Here is a 22759-nt window from a genome sequence, read left to right as displayed (position 1 = left end):
AAGGAAAACAATTAGTTTTTTAGAACTTCTGTTCTATCAGAGTACTGTATAGGTGATAGATAGGAAGTTTTTGAATTTTTGAATTGGGAATGCTTCTGGGATTCCACAACACCTCATGCATTAAGAAGATTTTTGATAGATAATATATTTAGGATAATATTTGTCGCAGATTAGGTTTCCTAGCGTGATTAGGTCTGGCGATTGTAAACTCTATATATTGAATCAATGGTACACACTCCAATCTTGAGGAGTTTTTTTCGAAATCTAACATGGTATCAGAGCTTAGGTTTTAGATCTCAATTTTTTTTTAAAAAAAACAATTTTGTTCATTATCATTTTCTTACAAAAATCCACATTCACATCATACCTTTTTTTTTCCCTCTCCCTTAGGAAATATTTTTCATGTATACTACTTGAAGTATTGTCATATAATTATGAATTTAACCAAAGATAGCCCCATTTAATAGATTGGTGGAGTGATAACAGAAAGAAAACTACTCATTTTATAACGAAATTATTGTAAACTATGATCACTCTAGAGACCTTGAGAGATATCCTTTATTCGTTTTTGTTTATGTTAAAATCGGTTTGGGTTTTTCTAAGCTATACCCCTAAGGTATTCGAGTTTCTAAGGTGTACCCATGCTTTTTCAAGTTTCTAAGTTGTGCCCCTCAACTCACTACCATTAATGAATGGTACCCTCCTTGGGACTTCCACGTCACCTAAAGTTAACTATAAATTTAATAGAAAGGTGATAAAAGGTAAGGAAATGGTAGGAGAAAGAAAATCTTAGCCACCGCAACCCTAATAATGGAAACTGAAGCCACGAAATCACACTCTCAAATAACTTTTAAACAACTAATAAGGGTACATTTTAGTATTGATTAGGAGTTGAAGGGCACAGCTTAGAAACTTGAAAAAACATGGGTACACCTTAGAAACTCAAATACCCTAGGGGTATAGCTTAGAAAAACCCAATCGGTTTTCAATTTTAGCGATCATGAAATAGTTGCAACACTGTTATTTTACCTTATACAGTAGCAATTATTAGCATGGAAAATAGTCAAGTTTACAACCTCATCCTTAATTCCTTACTAAAAATTTAAACATAATCAATTATTTCTCAACCCCTCGAAATATTCATTATCAGATTTTACTAATACCCTTGAATCCCTTTTGCTCCTCTCCAACTAACCACTATTATCATATATATTAAATCTAATTATTTAGCAATTTGGTGGATTAGAGGTTAATTAGAAGATTTGAGAGGAAATTAGAGTCTAATTTAGTTAATTAAAGGGTAATTAAGGAAATAGATTTCCTCTTGCAAAAAAAAAAATGAACGTGGTGGTTTTTCTTATGGTGCTTTTAAAAGGTTTTTTCTAACAAATTTTCCACTTAATTATCATTGTCCATGGATTAAAACTTTGTACGGATCATATTTATTTAAGAGAATAGGACTTAACTATGAAGGGCCAACTACGAAGTATTAATGAGACATTCACAGCGCATATTCTTACATGCATATTCATGCATATAGAATAGGTGCAACAGTGCAAAACGCATGATATCTAATTATCTATAGTCTATAGTTAGTATTAGTATTTAAAAACAAACCACAATAATTCTTATGCCACGTACGTGTCCTCACAACTTACTCATATGCCACATGTCCTCACAACTCACTCATATGCCATATGTCACTTTCCTTACCTTTTTAATATTAAAAAAATAAATTAAATGTATGACATAATGTTAAAGTCTTTATGTATTCCGTAACTTGTACAAAATGAAGTGTTTCATTTCCACAATGATAAAATAAAGTTGAATTAATTAGTATACATTACAAAAACATATGAAGTATAATAAAAATAGTCTTTTTATCTCTTAAACTTAAAATACATAACTTAAACTAATATGATATGAAATCTCACAATATTCATGTATATACCTAACAAAAGTCCATCTTCTTCCAAATTCCACCCTCACTCTTTTTTTATCTTATAAGTTTTCAGTATTCACAGCTTCAATCACCTCAATAGTCATGAAAAAATAACTTCGTAGTTTCAACTATTGAAAAACATACATACATATAAAAATAACCTAAGTTTTCTCCTTGAAACGCAGCCCACTCATATTATGAGTTCCTCTTCTAACGTTTCTTCCCGCCTAATTTTTGGTTTCCTTTTTCCCAATTCTCTCTCTTCTCCTTTCTTTCCTAATTCTCATCAAAGTTTTTCATTAAAATTTTCATTACTATATTTTCTTCTCTGTTGTTTTTTTGGACAAATTCTTCTCTGTTTTTTCTCCTTCCTTCTTCAATTTCTCCTTCCTCTGTTTTTTTTCCTCGTTTATATTCAATTTTACAATTGAATTTGTTCCTTACAATATGTATTTGGTTGTTCTTTCCGAAGAGATCATTAATACATTGGAATTGATTGTGTTTTATCTGGTTTTTGAATTCATATGAGTTGAATTTTGTTAGCTTCGATCAATTTCATCTGTGTATGAAGTTCATCTGATTTTCTGCATTTTATTTTATCAATGAACATAAACATGCAAAATATGAACATATGCATAGGTTCCTTTGAATGTGAACATTAGCTTTTCAGAAAGTGAACATAGGCATAAAAAATATGAACATATGCATTTCAGAATGTAAACATAACAATTCAATATATGAACGTAAGCATTGGTTTCCTTAAAGTAAATTAAAATAAGCATTTAAAAGGTGAACATATGCGTAAAAAAATATGAACATATGCACTTTAAAAAGAGAAAATATGCATAAACATACTTGATGAGAACATTTCATGCACAACACATATTTATATCATGAGTATTGGAAATTATCTATGAACATGTAAAATATTATTATGAATATAAGACATTTAATTATGAACATAAAAATTGAAGAAGTAAAAAATAATATGATTATGAAACATATGCATTATAAGTATTAAAATATGTACATATTCAAATAAAATGTGAATATATAAATTCCTAAAAAAGAAAATAATCATGCAAGATATGAACATATAGGTTCCCTTAAATGTGAACATTAGATTTTCAGAGAGTGAACATAGGCATACAAAATATGAATATATGCATTTTAGAAAGTGAACATAATCATTCAAAATATGAATATAAGCATTAGTTTCCTAATATGATTATGAAACAAAAAATTCGAACAGAGTATCGAAAGATGCAGACGAAAATTAACGAAGAAAGTTAGTGATATTCATAAAAATTTACATAAATTCGGACAAAAATCAGAGAAAATTTACCTTTTTCAGGACAATCCTTTTGATTTTGCATTTCTTCTCGTATATCCATTGTTGATTTTTCAATTTTTAGTGAAGTAAAATCGTTTAGAGGATAGAGAATGGAGTTTGGAGAGAGAAAATCAAAGGAATTAATTGCAGAATTTTATTTTTGAAAAATTATTGAGAAGTAAAAACGGTTTTTTTTTTTGGAAAAAATAAAATTGAAAACCATAATATGGATGTGGAGTGGGTCGCGTTTGGGAAGTGAAGGTTTGAGTTGGGTTGCGTTTTCGTTTTGAGGCATTTGGGCGAGTTTAGCAACCGGGCTGCTTCTTTATTGAACTGGTGTTGCATGTATCCTAGATGCACAAGGATTCATGTAAGACCAATTGACATTCACAGTGCATTTTCATATTTTCCATGGGCATCTTTACAAAAGCCCACCATTGTGATCCATATTTTTTGGTTTGGCACACGGTGTGTATTTTAGCTAAACTTATAAAAAATTATTTATGTATAAAAAAATATTCGAGCTTGTTCATAAGCTTTTGAGCCGAGCCATGGGTGGCTTAGGCTTGGCTTGTTAAGATATCGAGCCGAACTCAGACTCGAGTCGAGCCCTCTCGAGCCGAGCTTTGACCGATCCGAGCATCGAATATTTCACGAGTAGGCTTGGCTCGTTAACACTCCTAGGCACACCTAATTGACTCATGGGTGTTTTTTTCCCCATGATTGTCCCCTCTTTTTTTCTTGTTCATATAATTGATAGTTTGATACACCTTAATGACGAATCCCTACCAAAAAAATCAATTTCTCAATGTTTGACTTTCATTTTCCCTCCATACCCTCCATTGAATGAGGGGGGGGGGGGGTAGAATTAAAGTAGAAAACTAGAAATGATTTGATTTATCTATACATTAGGTGGCTCTCACAAGCTCCATTGTGACCAAACTTGGTGGAAAGATGAAAATCAATTCCTAAAAACTTCATTTTTGATCGAAATATGTCATTATTTCATTAAGGTGTCATTTTTAAAACAAAATTTAATTCAGAGTATTATTTGACAACAAATTTAAGTATGCAATATGGAGCAGTGGAGCACAGAGCAACTTTCTTTGCAATGGTTGTATGGAGAAGGGGTAAAAAGGTCAATTGCAATTCCAATCAGCCAACCTCTCCAAATGCTGCTCAACTCTACGATTCCAAATTGCTAGTTTGAAGGCTTTCCACTAACTGAAGCCGCTCTTACCAAACAGCGAAAACAGCAGATTGTCTTGGTCACAATGTTTATATCCCTAAAACGCTTCTAAACAACTACAGCTATAGGGATTTTATTGCACTACAGCAGCAATAACACGCCTTTTACTAATTTTGACATAAAATATTTTTATATGAAGGATAATAAGTAACAACAACACCGAGAATGTATTTCATATGAAGGAAAAGTAACAGCATCATCAAAACAAGAATGTTTTTCTTTTGGACCTACAAATATACTTTCAAACAGTATAACTATATCTACTCCGTACTTCTCATATACCCGAAATCTGCATCAATTACAGAGATATTCTGTTCCTGTCACTGGATGCAGCAGCTGGGAAATCAGCTTCTTTACCTGAGAAAAGATCTGATTTACAGATAATAGTTCTATAAGCTCCAAACTCATTAGCGTCCTCACAAGACCCAAAATCTTCTGTCTGTTTCAGTAATAGTCTGCCAGGTCTTGGCCTTCCAAATCCCAAATAACCACCTTACCATCAAGTCCTAGAATTAGATGCAAGTAAAAAAAAAAGCATTAGCAGCCTTATCTACCTCGAAACTTTCAACAACAATTAACCAACTTAAGATAACAAGCTTTGTGTACCTGAAGTACTGAAGCGCGTCACTTTTGAGTCTCTTCCCTTTTTCAATGGCACAATGCAGCTGAATTCAAGTCAACCATATTAGCTATATGCCTATATGTATAACTTCGAGCAAAAGATTAGTCTATAAATAAAAAAAAAAAAGAATAATCTAATTGGTAGGTAAGGCCATACGTAATGCAGTTATCATGAGCACATCCACTCGAGTAAGAATCATTGCCATTATCGACATTGTTGTACTTTGAATGACCATATAGTTTTCCAAATGCTCCTGAAATCTGAAACAGTAATATTTTTGCATTAAACTTGAAGCTATCATCAGCAATTTGAGCTGTATAAAATTGTAACAATAACTGCTCATAAAACCTTTGGAAATCGTGATAAATTATGATATGGAAATGAATTTGTATATATAAATTTGTAAAATAACATCCATTACTATTCCCATGGTATTGCTATTTCACCTCAAAATATCTCACAAATTTTCATTACTATCCATTACCATTTGTATTGGGTGGTAATGGGCAATTATGAAAACAATTCAAGTTTGGGGATGAAATTGCATTACCACAGACACAAAGATTTTACATGTATTGTCAGTACACATCCATTTTCTTTACCAATATTAATTGTCAGTAACCAAACAAGCCATCCAAACTTAAAATCCCACCCTATAAAGCAATCTTTCTAGCAAATAACTGGATTTGATTGTCTAAAGTACAAGCTGTGCACATTAACTTGCTATGCAGTAATACCATAACAGAAATGAAAGCTTCTTATAAGTAAAGACCTAAAACGGAAAAAAATCTTAAATATAGACCCAACTCCTACCCTTCTAAGTGCTCTAAGTAGACAATGTGGGTATCAAAGACAAACCCAGTCACAGAAAAATTGTGAAATATCTTAGCATGCCAAAAACTATAGGCACTAGAATGTACCTGAGAACCAGCCCTTGCATTCGTTGGAGTTGTCTGCTTTTGACCAAGAAATCTAATAAAGCTCCTGCAAGAGAGAAAAGTAAAATGTTCATCTATGTAAAGAGAAAGAAAAAGATGTGCACTTGTATATTAAAATACAGATTAAATTTTACAATCCACTCGTGAAGCAGGAACTGAAAGGCCAGCAACAAAATCTACTTCTAACAAAATTATGTAGAGTATGATTATTATAACAGCAATCCATTACATGACCTCAATTGTAAACTCTAGATTAAGGCATAAACATAACACATCGATTCAATTTGTCAGACCAGCAAAACAAGCAAGTTATTATTACCACAACCCACTTTCATCTGCAGCAAAAACCATAGGATTGCAGTCAAATCCCACACCTATGACCATCTTTTCAGACACAAAATAGACCTGCAAGATAAATGCACATAAAATCAGATATGAGTTTGAAGTTAAAAGTAATGAAGCAGCAGTTTTCTAGTGAAGTTGATGAGAGAGGATGCTGACCCACATCACGGAGAGGCAAATCGCGGAATGCGACACTTTGTGCCAAAGGTGACGGACCAACATCATCAACAAAGTATATCATTGAGTTATGACCTGAAGATCCACATAAAAATGAAAGACCTTGTTAAGAAAAATGAGTTTCTAGAATAACATGTGATTACTAAAAAAATTCTTACCAACATAAGCTAGAGTGTTGCCACTAGGAGACCACTTTACACCAAATGCCCATGAATATGAAAGATCAAGCTGTAGAATTTGCTGCAAAAAGAGGAGTGATATGGAAATACCTGTTGTCAGCACTAGCAGAAATACAGAGTACTAAAACGGGAAATACAGCTATTTGTATAAGAATATAAGATTTTTAAAATTTATGAGAAAAATCATTGTAAAATACATAGTTTAAAACATAAATATAATTTTAAATTCTTACGCGACAATCACGATAAGATCCACGATAAACACATCAATTCCATTACCAAATCAACGCGACCGAAACCGCATTTTGAACCATGCTATGAGACTGGTCATATTTCACAAATAACGTGGAAATTGGGAAATAATGTCTCTATACTGCTATTTGGAAAGTTGCTGGTGTGTCATTAATTTGGAAACCCATTAATGGCACGCGTTGCACCCCAGTTCATAGTTGATGGTGAGCCAACTACTAGTCGAAGTTTGGGGTGCTGGGTGCACCCGAGCAACAGTTCAGGGTGTTGAGGCCTTTGCCTCACGATTAAGGTGTATAACAATAAAGAAAATTCTGTAATAACCAGTCTATGGGAAGAAAATTATAGGTATGCCTACATAATTTTATTCGTAGTATCTTGAGAAGAAAGATAGCAGGTTAGTTAGAGGGGGAGGAATCAGATTTACTCAATGAGAGTAGGAAAGAAAAATCCATGGAAAATATTGAGTTGTTATTTTAGCTTTATTAGTTAGCTTTGAGAGAGCGTCAAGTCATTGAATACTTGACATTTATCTTCAATCTTCTGTAATTCCAATTTAATGTTATTTTAAAAACATCTTTCCCTTAAGTTCAGCATCACTAAATCTGTCTGCTTATGTCAGTTTAACTCAGAGACTACTCTTCACATCACTATATCATCTCAAATTAGTCCATATTTCAGTATTCTACTCCAGTATTGAACAGTGTCAGAATCCATGGTCAAGAAATATATTTTAATTGCAAAAGCAACAGAATTAAATAATGACAGAGAACACAATTAGGGGAAAAAATTAATAAAAAAAAAAAAAATAGAAGAATAGATCAAGGACCTCTCCAAATTTTGTATCAGATGAAGAGCCAGCTTCAGAATTCCTGAAAACAATACAACAAGAAATGAAGAAAGGTACAGGTAGATATTTTTATTAAGTCAATAAGCATGGTAATACCTTGTATCAACACCCTTGATAAAAGTGGAAAATATTCTGCATTTTCCATCTGTTGACGTTGTTGCCAAAAGAATCTATTATAAAATTAGCAAATAGGAAATGACTTGTCAGATGTAACAAACTACTTCAATTCCAATAGTTGGAAAATGATGATACATATACATATACATATACACAAAGGTAACCAGTTTTAAAAAGCTCAGAAGATTTCTTTTATTTCACAGCTTAGGGGATGGGTGTCTCCGGGGGATCTCAATAAACTTATTGTGATAGTATTTTTACTTCAGAGTAGTAAAATGAGTCTAATTACTCTAATGCTACAATGACCTTTGTCATCATTCTCTATTTCAAACTTTTAAAAAAAATAAAATAAAAGCCTTATTTCTAAGGTAATACCATAGAAATTTCCCCCTTTTTAAGGATCTTCTATTCTCTATTTTCTTCCTCTAAACTGTCCCATTTTCTTCTTCCTGTAGAGTCCCCTAATTCCATTAGCTCTCTTCTTCCTTTAAATATCCTCTCCCATTTTGGTACAAGAACACCGATATCTTCCTTGTTACTACATATCTCCATCATCAAGTCACAGAGAAGGCAGTACTCAATGTAGAACCTATATTAGCTTTGAAAATTTGCAGCTCTTCTAATTATGAAATATTTATAAAGATCTAGGCTAACTAGCACACAAACTGAACAGAACAAGAATATGTTGCAGACAAGATGCTGAATATAGAGAGTAGTGGTTATAAAGATAAATCTGGCTGTAGCCTCAGTCCACAGGATATTAAATTGGAAAATTACTGAAGATTTGTAGCCAGCTCTGTTTTTTATTACTCTTGCCAATAAGTGCAACACAAAATATAGAAATAAGATAACCATAGCACTTGATTACACATGTCATGCAGAGGTAAAGTAGGTAACTAACGAGAACATAACAGGGAAACCCAGAAATTACAGCAGTAGAATTTCAGCAATTTGCAATAAGAAAGGTGATAGCAGCCACTAACATATAATAAAGCATAAAGAGGATCGAAAAAAAAAAAAAACCTCACATTATTGGGATGCCAGGCAACACTTGTCACAGAAGAGTTGTGCTTTTTCCTTATAAGTTTACTGACCCACCTGAGCAGTATATAAGACAGCACTTATCATTGATGGATCCAGCCATGGCAGCCAAACATACAAAAGATCAAGCTACTTGAATGTAACAAATAGAACAAATATACATGCTTTTCTTTGCCTTGTCAACACAAACAATCCAAATAGAAATAACATAATAGAATTGGTAACCACCTTTCAAAAGTAAAAATTGGAAAATTAACCAATTTTTTATGTTTGGCATGCAAAAAATCTACTAAGATACATGATCAAGTCCTACTACCCTTCCGCACCCCAAGGGCAATAGTGTAGAATTTTTTTTCCACAAATGCTTAATTTACTGTCACTCAATTTCTGCACCATTTCAGAATGTAAACATTTGAAGCAGTAGAATTCAAAAAAAGGAGCATATCAAACCGTCTTATTTGACAACCAAGTAATTTCAAATGTAAAAGAGTTCAAAATTCAAGATATGCATGCTGGTTCTTTCTCTATCTAACTTCTACTATCCTGCTTCCAGGTGATGTCACAGAGAGGTATACCATATAAATCCATCTTCCCAAATCTCAACTGCTAATTGAGCATTAAGATTTGAGATTCACCAATCACCATACATAGCTAAGCAGAATATGATAATTTATTGGAATTTACATAGGAAAATTTGTATATAGCAAAATTAAGACTTATTGATTACAGTTACCTAACATTTCTAAGCTGTTATAATCACAGGTGAGATCACTAACTTATTTGTAATTTACCATCTCAAATTTCTAAATTGTTTCATTTCCTTCCCCCCCCCCCCCCCCTTTTTTTTTTTTTTTTTTGTGACAAGTTCATTTCCATTCCTTGCCACACATGGAACACTACAAAAATCCATATCCACTGATAATTAAAGCCATCAACAGCCTATAAAAATTGTTTAGACCTTAATATTTTCAACTCCAACTAAGGCAAACAAAAACTGTCAGCAAGTATTTATATAAAACACATCGGTGCGAGAAATTCAGAGATAAGAAAACCCCACAGGAAAACTGGGCTCATCATAGCCACAAATGAATAAGAAAGCAAAAATAGGTCCTAGTGGATCGCTACATGCCGTTTACTTACCAGTTGTTTTCTTGCTCGTAGTAGCATATGCAAACTGTCTTAGCTCCACTACCAACAGCAAACTTGTTTTCTGAAACAAGAGTATGTAAATTTATACAAGTTTGGGATGTCCTCTTTAAGAATGTGCGTCTCCTATAGGGATAATCCATGAGATAAAGATACCATAAACGGAGATACATGGAAAAGGCCATTAAAGTCCACATGCAAAAATATATGATCAAAGGTAGTCGAATAAATAAATAAAAAACTTGTCTATTCATTGAGGACATATTTCATATCTGTCCAAAGTAATATAGAAATTTGATAAAATCAAACACAAAGCCTAGCTAAAGTGTGTTCCTCTTCACCTTATTTTTACTTGCCTAGGTTAAAAATTATAGTTAAAAGTAATGATTGGAAAAGTTGATATGTTTGAGACATGAAAGATACTTAGGTTATGCCAGAGGACATAGATAGGATCTAAGAAGGGATTGAAAGCCAAAAATACTACTTGCTTAATGAAAACTATAGATTTGTTTGCATAGACTTAAGGCATGCACACTCAAGGAAACATGTATAATGTCATATGGATGAAATACAATAACCACTAATTGCAACAACTGTAAAAACAAAATCATGGCCATATTTTCAAAAGGATAAAATGCATAAACCAAAAATTAATGACATGTGATCATCCACAAAGAATACTATCTTGGTTAATGATCACGGATAGTGAAACAAGAATTAATAACATGCATACACGAATTATAGTTACATTACTTTCTTGAGTTAACCCCCCTCCCAACCCCCTACAAAAAAAAAGGCCATTTTTTAAATTTGGTAATCTAAACTTCAGAACTTTCCCATACCCTTGAATCCTTGATAATACCCTTAAGCCTTAACTAAAGATTCAAAAAGAGACTACATTGGTATGATTAAGATGCCAATTTTTTATTAGTAGTTTTATTTAGATTCCTTAATATTGAGCCCAATTCAAATATGGTTAAACCCTAAACTACCAAAGGAAAAAGGTGATAAATTAAGATACCTTTCGGACTCCATTGCACACATAGGGCAGCACGGTTTAGTCTTAGAATAACTAGTGTTGGAACCCATTCACCTCCTTCATGGTGCCAAACATACCTGAAAATAAAGAGCAATTAAAGTAAAAAAATGTCAAACAAAAAGAATTCATCTCAACCATAAGGGCAAATCTAGTTTGGCCATCAAAGCACTTAGAAAACTCCATTAGAATGTGAAAACCACATTCAAGACCAAAAATAACTCACGAATTTCGATCATGAGAAACAGTCACGATTTTGTTCATGTTTGAGCTCCAGTCTATACCGCATACAACTTGATCATGCTACAACAAAAGAAAACATGACAATTTCAAAATTAAGTCAGCTAAACACTGCCGAGTAACCAATTCAGAAATTATTATGAGCCAATTGTGAACATCAAAACTCATTTCATTTATTCATATTTAATTTCACCATCGAAGGACATCTTTACTTTTAAAATTAATTGCCATCCACTACATCCAACAGAAAATTTGCATACAGTGATAGTTCTAGACTTCTAGATGATTCTTCATTAGTTCAGTAAAGATTTTAAAGAAGAATCAGCGCACAATGATTTTGTTTTTTTTTTTTTTTTTTTTTTTTTTTTTTTTTTTTTTTTTTTTTTGAAAAAAAGGAACAAAAACATAGACAAATAAGTTCCATCAAAACTTAGAAAACTTGAAGTCCTAATAAAATCAACACCAAAACATGTATTTGCAACAGTTTTATATGGCACTCCATGTCCCTCATCAAATACTAAATCAACAAGTGGAAAATTTGTTCCAAAATTAACCTATTAATTCTGCAAGACAGAAGTCACAGAACTAAACATAAAATGAGAATATCAATATCAATTCCACCGGGAAAAAAAACAAAAGAAAAAAAGGAACCCTACATCATCATACCTTTTGAAGGACATGACAGAAGTACAGAACTAAACATAAAATGAGAATATCAATTCCATAGGGAAAAAAAAGCCCTACATCATCATACCTTTTGAAGGACATGTATTTTTTCCCATTTGTCGGCCGATGATTGATATATGTGGACTTCTTCAGTATTTGGGCATACAGCAATCACTAGGAGGAAAAAAAAAAAAAAACAAGTTTGGCTCTTACTTGGTTGTATAAAAAAAAAACAATGGAATTATAAGAGGCAGCAACATAATAGAGCTTGTATATAACACGATTGTGGACCAATGGAACTATTAATACAGCACAAGCCTATTCAGCAGTATCCTCTATATCCCTATAAAAGGTGCCAAGTTCTCAGTCTGGGGACATGGAAATGTGAAGGTCACTTGCACTATAAGAGTAAAAGATTCTGCGATAAACCATTTAAAAAGTAGATATTTCTTGGATCCAAGGGATTATAAAGTGCATTTATCAGCTTTCTGTGAATTGAGTGAGTATAAATCTTCAGTGTTTCAGCTTTCCCTAACAAAGTTCTTAACAATACAAATATCTCAGGAGAAGCCATTTAGGCATGCAACTATTGCAACTTTTGTCTAGAGCCCCCCTCCCCTCCCAGCAATGACTATGAGCTAAATGACAGTGTTTATATGGACCTACTACACAATTGCTCTCGTGCATCACAGCAAACATCTATATCTATACTTCTATACTTTTAAAAAGCGTTCCTAAAGCAGAATATGTTCCACGTTTCACCTTTTTTAAGCTCGACATGTCAGCAATATGTGCCACAAGTCACTATAAACATTACATGTCACCTTCACAACATGTATTAGGTTGCATCTAAAAAATGCTTATAACAAGAATTGAGTCATTAGTTACAAGTCTTACCATCTTAGCCATTTACTGATTATGTTTATTTATCCAACAAAATTTTACTTAACTTAGGCAAGTTAATTTGTGTCTAATTATATTATTTGTTTCTAGTATGTAATGATTGAGTTTGACAGCTAAAAAATGTTTATAGCAAGACTTAAACTTGAAACCAACAACACTTACTATCGAAACAATCGAACTTGATTAGCAAACAAAACAAGTACAAACTAGCAACCCGGCGCATCGCCCGGGCTACACACTAGTCTTTATTTAAAAGCTGGCAAACAAACAATGAATTGGATATAATACAGATGGTAAACTATAAAGCAAATAATAGCACTTGATTGACTAATGGTTATCAAAAGTCATAAAATTACAAGGTTGTATGAAAATTCCAACCTAAACCCTAACCCTTGCAATTAGTGTGGCTCACCTAGACTAACAAAGGACATTTGGAAAAACAGCTGCTCAAATGTAGGCTTTACATTAAGTTGCTGTTTAATTACATATAGGAAGTTTAACCTTCATATAAAGTTCTATTTCACAATGTAGTTCCACTTACCTAGAGGGAGATCAGCCAGCAACTTCCTCGATTTAGTTGACACATGAAGTAACACTCCTCAAAAGTTCCACTTCCTACGTAATTGCTTATATTTTTTCCTATATTTTTTTCCTAGGGTACTCGACTAATCATGTATTCATACGTCAACATATATTTTTTCCCTAGGGTACTCAACTAATCATGTATTCATACGTCAACCAAACAAGCACTAAGATATTTTATCCACATAATAACAAAAAAAAAAAAAAAAAAAAAAAAAAAAAAAAAAAAAAAAAAAAACAAATGATCAATTGCCTAGCCAGGAATACATTTAAGGAAAATCGCAGAGAACCATTATCACTATGGTAGTGGAAATTGACAAGCTGCTTTAAAAGTAAAATAAGCTAGCCCTTCTCAGTGGAATCACCACTACTCTCGACTACCAGTTGGGACATAAAGAAGAAGCAAGAACAACACACCTTACCAAAAACCTTCTTTTTTTGTAAGCTCAAATGACACAGAATTCAGGGGTGTTTCATGTTGGTGTCATAGATGGAATAGTTGACTGGACAGTTGATGAAGCACTCACAGAAAACACAAGTGTTACAGTATTGAAGCAAGTTACTAGAATCATAGTCCTAAATTTTCATAAAGCTTAATACAATTGTCACCAAGAGTTTAGCTGTTCTAGTATAAAGGGTCAATGGGTCATTCCCAAGAGAGGACATAAAGGTCATAAACCCAAAAAGTAGAACAAATGTAACAATTCCCTCTTCTGTGACAGCCAATGTTTTAGCTCTCTCTTAAACAGTCTGCAAATCAGTTCCTTGTGTAGGTCACTAGCTCCTACTCGTGTTGAGTAATTCTACTCAGCCCAGTCAATAGGCTAGACAATAGAGAAAAACACCACCTACACCTAAATCTGATCCCCGAAGCAAGCATAGTCAGCAATTGAACAGGTATAGTTTAACAGTAAATAAGGCTTCAAGTTAAAACAACACTTTACACAAAAGCCAGAATCTACCCTCCAAAAGATGATAATACACTTGCTATAGCTCACAGGACTAAGATTTCAACACAAACCAAATCAGCATTTGATCAAACCCATGAACAAATGCCAGAAATTCTCCAAGAATTACATTTGTTTCACTCTTATTAAAAGGGTTTCAGGACAAATTTCATCTGGGATTCTGGGTGCCAAATTGCTTATAAAGCTGATACCTTCAAAATTTAAATTATATTTCATGAAATGATAATTTATTTATCAAACCTTTTAATTCACTGATCTCCTCTTTAATTTAAAAATACATTGCAGAATTTTCATTTATCCCCACCAAAAAAATATGATCTTTTGTTTAATTACTCAATTACATTACCAATAAACAAAATGGGCACATCAAAATAAATGAAATGAAATCAAATTTAACGCCCAATTTGCTAACACTTGTGAATATGAAAAATCATAAAAACCCAATTAAGAATAGTTTGATCCACAACCAATGCAGGCAAAATTAAGATCAAATTCACCCAAAACCAATAACATTGAAATGAAAACGTAACAAAATCCAAAAGAAATGTATGAAGAGAGAAACTACTTGAATGGTCAGGACTCCAGGCATGACAAGTGATACACTGAGCAAACTTATGAACAGAAACAGCCGTCATTTCTTCTACTCTTATTAGGAAATCAGATCTCGCCGGGAATCCTTCAGATCTGGAAACTGGGAGATGATCACCCGATGTTAGGTACCGATGAAAGCCAAAAGAGATGTCTTATCGAGTTTCCTCGTTCCGTTAATTCGCCTTATTTTTATTTACTTTAGAATCAAAACAAAAATCAAATTAGATTAGAATAAAAATTCAATTCAGACCATTGTATAAGACATAATTTTTTATCGCTAAGTACATTTACTAGTTAGAATTTGTTCAATAGACGGTTTATATAAAATCATTTTTGTAATTTGTACATTAAGAAAAATTTGGATATATATATATATATATATATATATATATATATTTGGAAGGAGTTAATAAGAATTACTTAATTAGTCAAATATATGTAGAAAAAACTCCCTCAAAAGAAAGGGTTATCTCCTTTGAAAGAAAAGCGATAGCTTCGTGAATTGACGACTAATCTTCGACCATGGTCGACGACCTAGCAATTAAGTGCTCATCTATTTGCCTAAAAGATGATGAGAACAATCTAGTGGACTTAGGAGGTACTAATGTGAAACGTTATTGTTGGTGGGGAAGCTATTGTCGAGCGGACCATATAACGTGGAGGCTTTCAAGCGAACAATGATAAAGGTATGGGCACCTTCGAATAACATTGTAAGTAGGGTTATCGCACCAAATTTATATGCTTTTCAATTCTGGAATAGGGTCTGCAATTTGCCTTTTAATTGCAGATCAAATGATGATTTAAAAACCCTAACTGTCAATCTTGGAGAACTGATGGAATTGGAGGAGGACTTACTAGGGCTTAACCGTTATCGTCGAGTTCAAATGATGATTGATGTTCATAAACCCCTTCGACGTTATCAATGGATGAAAGAAAAGAGTGGTAACAAAGTGAAGGTGAAATATAGTATGAGCGTCTTCCTTACTTTTGCTTTGCTTATAGAGTCATGGGACTCTCAGAGAAGGACTATGTTGACATGCCAAAAGAGGAAACAAGTAATAAATAGGGGTGGGACATGTTTTTGAAGGCTTCACCAAGGAGGGGGTTTGCTAAGGAGGCTGAGGAGGTTGCACAAATTTCGACTGCGAGAAAGCTTCTCTTCGTGACAAGAAAAAAATTCAGCACATGTTTCTACAACGTTGATTACGATAGTTCTCCCCAATTACTTTTTTTTCCTTGTTTATATGCCATGGTACAATTTTTTTTTTTCCTTTTTGAAGAGAGAGGAATTTCCTAGACACATAATAACATCGTACACCAGAATCATGTTTATTAGAATGACTTTTGAAGTTAAAATCCATAGTATTGAGCAATAGATGCTCTAATATAGCAAGTTAGTTGATATTTACATTTATTTATGCCAATTTCCGACAAAAATAATCTGTGGTGTAGGAAGATAAAACAAGGTAAGTTATGAATCTCATTGCATCAATAGTGATAGTACCCACTTAGACAGAAACACCAAATAAAGAAGACAAAGTAATGCCTCCAAAAGTTTGAATAGAAAAAGTTTCTCAAAATTCTAATACTATCACTATTCGAACAGATCAAGTAAAGCCATTTAATCGCACAACCAACAATTTTCCTTGTTATGAAAAACTAAGATAAAGAGACATCAAGGGATTAGAAGCAAAACAAGTATTTATATTCAACAACAAAAAATAGTAAGAATAAAAATAAGGAAAAATTGACTAGAATAATCCCAATTTTTCCTCATTCGCCTAAAATAATCCCAACTTTGGATTATTTTTTAATAATCCGAACTTTAGTGTGAATTTATTCTCAATGGTCCTAAGTGACCAGTAACTGGTTGAAAAGGTAATTTTTTTAAAAAAAAATAATAATTTACAGTAAAAAAAAGTACTAATTTACACTTAACTATTAGTTATTAATTAGGAAAATTTGCAAATTGCAGCCATTTAAAGTTCGTATTTTGCAAATTGCAGCCATTTAAATTTTTTTTGCAAATTGCAGCCCAAAAGTTCGTATAAATTATAAATTGCAGCCTGATTCAATTTTTTCATCGGTTTACATGTTGAAAAATCTTCGGTTAAGGTTTTAGGGGTCATTTTAGGTCTTAGGGGCCCAAATTGAGCTCGGAATTAACAAAAAAAATAACGTAAGTGTCTCATATTTACAGTTTCCCACAAATCGATACATTTTTGTTACGCAAAACGAGATACTTACGTTATTTTTTTGCTAATTCCGAGCTCAATTCGGGCCCCTAAAGACTAAAATGACCCCTAAAACCTTAACCGAAGATTTTTCAATATGTAAACCGATGAAAAAGTTGAATCGGGCTGCAATTTACAATTTATACGAACTTTTGGGCTGCAATTTGCAAGAAAACATTTAAATGGCTGCAATTTGCAAAATACGAACTTTAAATGGCCGCAATTTGCAAATTTTCCTATTAATTAATAAAATTAATCAAGTTAATAATGGTTTCAAAAAAAAATTAAAGAAATAAACCCACCACTACCATCCACCTTCCCTGCCAGCCTCTACCCCAGTCAGCCACCTTCCCTGCCCAGCCCTCATCGCCCAGACCCCCTTCCCTCGCATCGGTGATGCCGCGCTGCCCTCGCGGTACCCTTGCGTCGCCCCCTAAACCACCATAACCAACAATGGCGAGATGTCGATATTAACAAATAGCTCGATTTTCATACCTCGAGCTTCATCCATCAATGGGGATTCTTTCATACCTCGAGCTTCATCCATCAATGGCGGCTTCTTTTGCAATTCAAGTATAAATCCTAGATATTTCTTGCTCTTCTTTCGGATGATTGTAGCTGATTTTACGATCAGTTGAGGGCTTTTACGATGGGGGTTTGCGGGGGAGGGAGAGGGAGAGGGGTTTCGGGATTGTGGTAATGGTGGTTTAGAGGGCGGCACAAGGGTAGGGGCGGGCCTTGACGCCGACATCGGCTAAAGGGAAGGGGTCTGAACGCGGTAGGTGGGCAGGGGCGGAGAGCATCGGATAGGGTGGTTGGGCTGGTGGAGGATGAGGTGGTGGTTTTTTTTTTAATTTAATTATTTTTGGAATTTTTTTAATTTTTAAACCAATTACATGCCGACATGTGTTATTTGACCTGTTATAATAAGTTAAATTACCGGTTGGGACCATCGGAAGCAAATTGCTATTAAAGTTCGGATTATTAAAAAATAATCAAAAGTTGGGATTATTTTGAGCGAATGAGGGAAAGTTGGGATTGTTTTTGTCAATTTTTCCTAAAAATAACATTATCAACAATATTAGAAAGAAGTAAAACATCATACATTCAACAATCATACCCACTAAAATGTAAAAGAAAATCACCCACATTAGCAACACAAACACTCAGGAAAAGGAAAAGGAAAAAAAAAAACCCACAAACACCAAAGAGCTGAAATTAAATTGAAAGAAAAAAACTACATTATACCAGTGTTCAATGATGGTAGTAGCTTTGGTAGCTTAGAAGAAAAACTACAACCATCAGCATTCTTATTTTTGGACTTCCTCACAAAAAAAGTACTTTGTTTTACTGGCTTTTCCCATAAAATACAACTACTAAAATTGTTATTTCCTTAAGCTACTAATTCGAGTAATAAACAAAAAATAGTGTAACAACTTATTAAAAAAACATAACTAACCTGCTCATCAAAACTATTTGGGCATACTCATTTGAATTCCAACTGCAAACAGAAAAAAAAAAATTAAATTACTATTAAAAAAATACTAGAAATAAAGAAAATTAGAAAATCTATGAAATAATTACCAGAAATTATACAAAATTGTAAACACTGTGCACCAGAATTGGTGCACAGAGATTCCTTGAATAAAGGTAGACAACTCTCAAAAACAAACTTAAAGATCAAAATCATTTAATCATGGAAAAAAATGTAACAAAAATAAATTGAAGTAATAATAATCAAACATGAGATTCAATTTACGCAGCAATACATGTTGAAGAAATTTAAACAACCATATGTATAACTTATTTTTTGAGTGTTAATGATAACTGAAAAATCTAATTTAGTCCGGCAAATTAACCTTTAATTTATCTTTCTAAACCATTTAAAGTTAAATTGCAGAGAGGAAGTTGTGCTTAGTTTTTAAACTTCTTCATAGAAAATGTTCTTAGTTTTACCAGTTTTTTTCCAAAAAAACAACTACTAAAAATATTATTTCCTTAAGCTACTACTTCGAATAATAACCAAAAAATAGTTTACCAGCTTATTAAAAAAATGCAACTAACCTGCTTATTAAAACCATTTGGGCACATTCATTTTAATTCCAACTGCAACAAAAAAAAAAAGCATTACATTACTATTAAAAAAATAATAGAAATAAAGATATTTTAAAAAAAATCTATGAAATAATTATCAAAAAGTATACAAAATCGCTGAATTGTAAACACTGTGCACCGCGAGAAATGGTGCACAAAGATTTCTTGAATAAAGGTAGACAACTCCCGAAAATAAACTTAAAGATCAAGATCATTTAATCATGAAAAAAATACAAAATAAATAAATTCAAGTAATAATAATCAAACCTAACATTAAGAAATATACCAAAGAAAAATAGATAAAAACACTCAAGTTAAAGCCAAGAGCTCCAATATGTGACCAGTGACGAATCTAACATCTTTCATAAGTATGTTAAAATTATGAAAATTAACTGGAATTAAATAAAATAAATTTAATTATATGAATTACTTCCTCCGTTAACAGTTATTTGCAACATTTGCCATAAACGGGTGTTACCTATTATGTGCAACAAACGATTTTTTTCCTCTTTTAGAAAGTTTTTTTGTAAGAAATGAACAAAATGCCCTCACTTAACCAACTTACTCCCTTAATCATTTCACTAACCATACTCTATTATAACCAACTTAACTCGTCTAATCTTACAAAAAAAAAAAAAAAAAAAAAAAAAAAAACGGAAATTTCACCAAATGCCCTTGAGTTTTTTTTTTATTCACGAAATACCCATAAAAAATTTTAAATTCACCATATACCCTTGAGTTTAACAAAAAAATGTCACAAAACGCCATAATGACTAACGGCGTTAACCTCCGTTAATCATTAAGACTAAATATGCCATGTAGCATGCTAGGATTGGTTTTCTTTTAATTTTTAAATTTTATTAATTAATATAAGATAATTATAATTAATAATAAAAAAACTAATAACTTAAAAATAAAAAAAAACCCAGCCACCTTCCTTCCTCCTGGCAGCCGACCAACGACATCCACCCCCGCGCCGGTGCCGGCGTGACCGCTGGCGTCCAAGAACCCCTCCCTGCGTCGGTGAACCGAAATCGCCCCTCCCCCTCCCTGAACCACCACGCCAAAACCTCAAAATCGAAAACCCCAAAATCGAAATCTAGGGTTTCGATTTGGGGATTTAGATTTTTGGGTTTAATTAAGGTGCCGAGGATGGTGGGTGCGGATTTCGCCTGAACCAGCGCCGACGCCATCCCGAACCGGACTCCCAACAATCTGCGTATCCTAAAACCACTTTCTCTCTCCCTCGAAAACCCTTCCCCTCCTCACCACCGGCGTCCAAACTACCATCGCGCACCGGAGAACCCAACCCGCCCCTCCCCTTGCCGTCTCCACCCCCTGAACCACAACGCTGAACCTCAAAGTAAAAAAAAGAACCCCAAAATCGAAACCCTTGATTTTGATTTTTAGGGTTTTGATCTTGGGGTTTTAGGGTCGTTTCAAGGTGTCGATTTTTAGGTAAGGTGGGCGGGGCGACGTGGGGAGGGGACTTGGGTTGCCGGCGAAGGGGCTCAGGTTGCGTGATGTAAGGAGGTGGCTAGGTTAAGGTGGCTGATGGTGGTAGGGGTTAGAGGTGGTTTTTTTTTTTTTTTTTTTTTTTTTGTTGAAAACTGGTGTTTTATTATTTATTAATTTTTTTTTACTTTTTTTATAATTATTATTTAATAAATTTCAATAATAACCAATAACACACTTCCACATGGCATAATTAACCCTAATGACAAACAGACTTAACTGTCGTTAGTCATTAAGGGCGTTTGGTGACATTTTTGTTAAATTCAAGGGTATATGGTGAATTTGAAAATTGTTATGGGTATTTCGTGAATAAATTAAAAAAATAACTCAGGGGCATTTGGTGAAATTTCCGAAAAAAAAAATTTGACCTCAAAAAAAAAAAATCAAATATCTCAACATTCATCTTCATCATCAAATTTCTCTCTCCTCCTTCATCATCAAAATCTCACTCTTCCTCAGTCCTCTTTCATCTTCAAGAATCAAGATCTCATTCTTCCTTCATCTCCCCCATCTTCTGTCCAGATATGAAGGCTTTTTCAGAAAATAGCAGCGGGAAAACTAAATCAAACATATATAAGTTTCAAAACCAAAAACCAAAACTAAATTAAATCTTACAACTTGGAACCCTTAAGGCCCTTATTCAAAACTTAAACCAATAGAAATAGTATGAAAGTAAAGTTGAGTTTAAATAACTTTAAATGTAAATAGCAATAAAAATAATAAAAGTAACCAACTCTCCACTCAAGATCCCACCATCTAGAAACAGATGATGCATGTGTAAGAACCTGTAGTTAATCTGCTCCCCAATATTACAAGTGTAAAAATTGGATCGTCACAAGGTCATTTGAAGTGCGCCTACGTTAAAGCATGTTGTGAATATGCTTGGCCCTTATAGGAAGTGGGAATTGACATAATACGATTAGGGACAAAGCAAAGTAGGGAGCTGCCAAAAAGTTTTTAAGGAACTTGTAAACCGTTCACGGTTCATAAAAGGCAACCACGAATAAGGGACAACGAAGGCAACAACGATTGACCCGTGAAGGTTACACCCCATTCATAATCTATGAGATTACTAATTCCATATGGTTCGGAACCACGAAAGGAGGATCGGGGATGATGGTACGAAGTGAGTCATGGAGTCACATTCGCCCATATTGGCCTCTACTCGATTCTTATAGTGAAAAATGATTCTTGCGATCTCAAAAGCATGCAAAGAAAGATTCAATTCACTCCAATCTATTATTAGGCTAAATTGGTTAAATATTAATGCAACATATAATTCTAAAATATTGTGATCACTTCAATTAACAATAAGATTAAAAAGGAACCTAAGCCGGTTGTCCAAATTATCTTATTAGGTGTGATTTTCAATTACATATTCCCTTTAAACATGCAAAATGGTGATCAATAAATATAAATAGAATAAGCATTAATATTGGAAGAAATTCAACAATAATAGCGTTAGTCAAATCAAAAATAAATTAACATAATCATGATACTAGCAATATAAAATAATAAGAGTAATTAAGTGAATTAATTACTCACTTTCCGCGTTTCCTTGAATTGCTACATCATGAATAAGTTGTTAGTAACTTCAATAAAAATATAAATCAAATGAAAATTAAATTAAATAAAGGTAGATTTCATTTGGTCCAAACCCTCAGTCAATTATACCTTTCACGCCTTGGTTTAAGTATAGATCTTTGGGTATTGTGTGGACTCCTTGTAGTGTTTAGGGGAAGTAT

General features: G+C 33.3%; 1 protein-coding gene across 1 annotated transcript; it reads right to left on the bottom strand.

Annotated features, from left to right (window-relative positions):
* Positions 1 to 4668: 4668 nt before the first annotated feature.
* Positions 4669 to 16541, bottom strand: LOC110731839 (actin-related protein 2/3 complex subunit 1B-like). Its single transcript, XM_021911731.1, has 16 exons — positions 16027 to 16541; positions 15146 to 15271; positions 12216 to 12301; positions 11448 to 11524; positions 11207 to 11301; positions 10180 to 10249; positions 9027 to 9096; positions 7978 to 8051; positions 7861 to 7903; positions 6762 to 6843; positions 6590 to 6678; positions 6404 to 6489; positions 6067 to 6130; positions 5303 to 5406; positions 5131 to 5189; positions 4669 to 5030 (listed from the first exon to the last, which is right to left on the bottom strand). The coding sequence occupies exons 2-16, from the start codon at positions 15213 to 15215 to the stop codon at positions 4969 to 4971; spliced, it is 1131 nt and encodes a 376-aa protein (XP_021767423.1). The 5' UTR covers positions 15216 to 15271; positions 16027 to 16541; the 3' UTR covers positions 4669 to 4968.
* Positions 16542 to 22759: the final 6218 nt, after the last annotated feature.

The sequence above is a fragment of the Chenopodium quinoa genome, unplaced genomic scaffold (assembly GCF_001683475.1).
Source record: "Chenopodium quinoa cultivar QQ74 unplaced genomic scaffold, ASM168347v1, whole genome shotgun sequence".
Lineage (NCBI taxonomy): Eukaryota > Viridiplantae > Streptophyta > Magnoliopsida > Caryophyllales > Amaranthaceae > Chenopodium > Chenopodium quinoa.
Note: the sequence above shows the minus strand (reverse complement) of the source record. Positions and strands in the feature narration are given on the sequence as shown.

Coding starts and splice junctions, on each gene's coding strand:
- LOC110731839 (XM_021911731.1), bottom strand. CDS start 15,215: ATGACGGCTGTTTCTGTTCATAAGTTTGCTCAGTGTATCACTTGTCAT. Junction 12,302..15,145: donor CTGGAGTCCTGACCATTCAA/GTAGTTTCTCTC, acceptor TTTTCCTCCTAG/TGATTGCTGTATGCCCAAAT. Junction 6,131..6,403: donor GCAGATGAAAGTGGGTTGTG/GTAATAATAACT, acceptor TCTCTCTTGCAG/GAGCTTTATTAGATTTCTTG.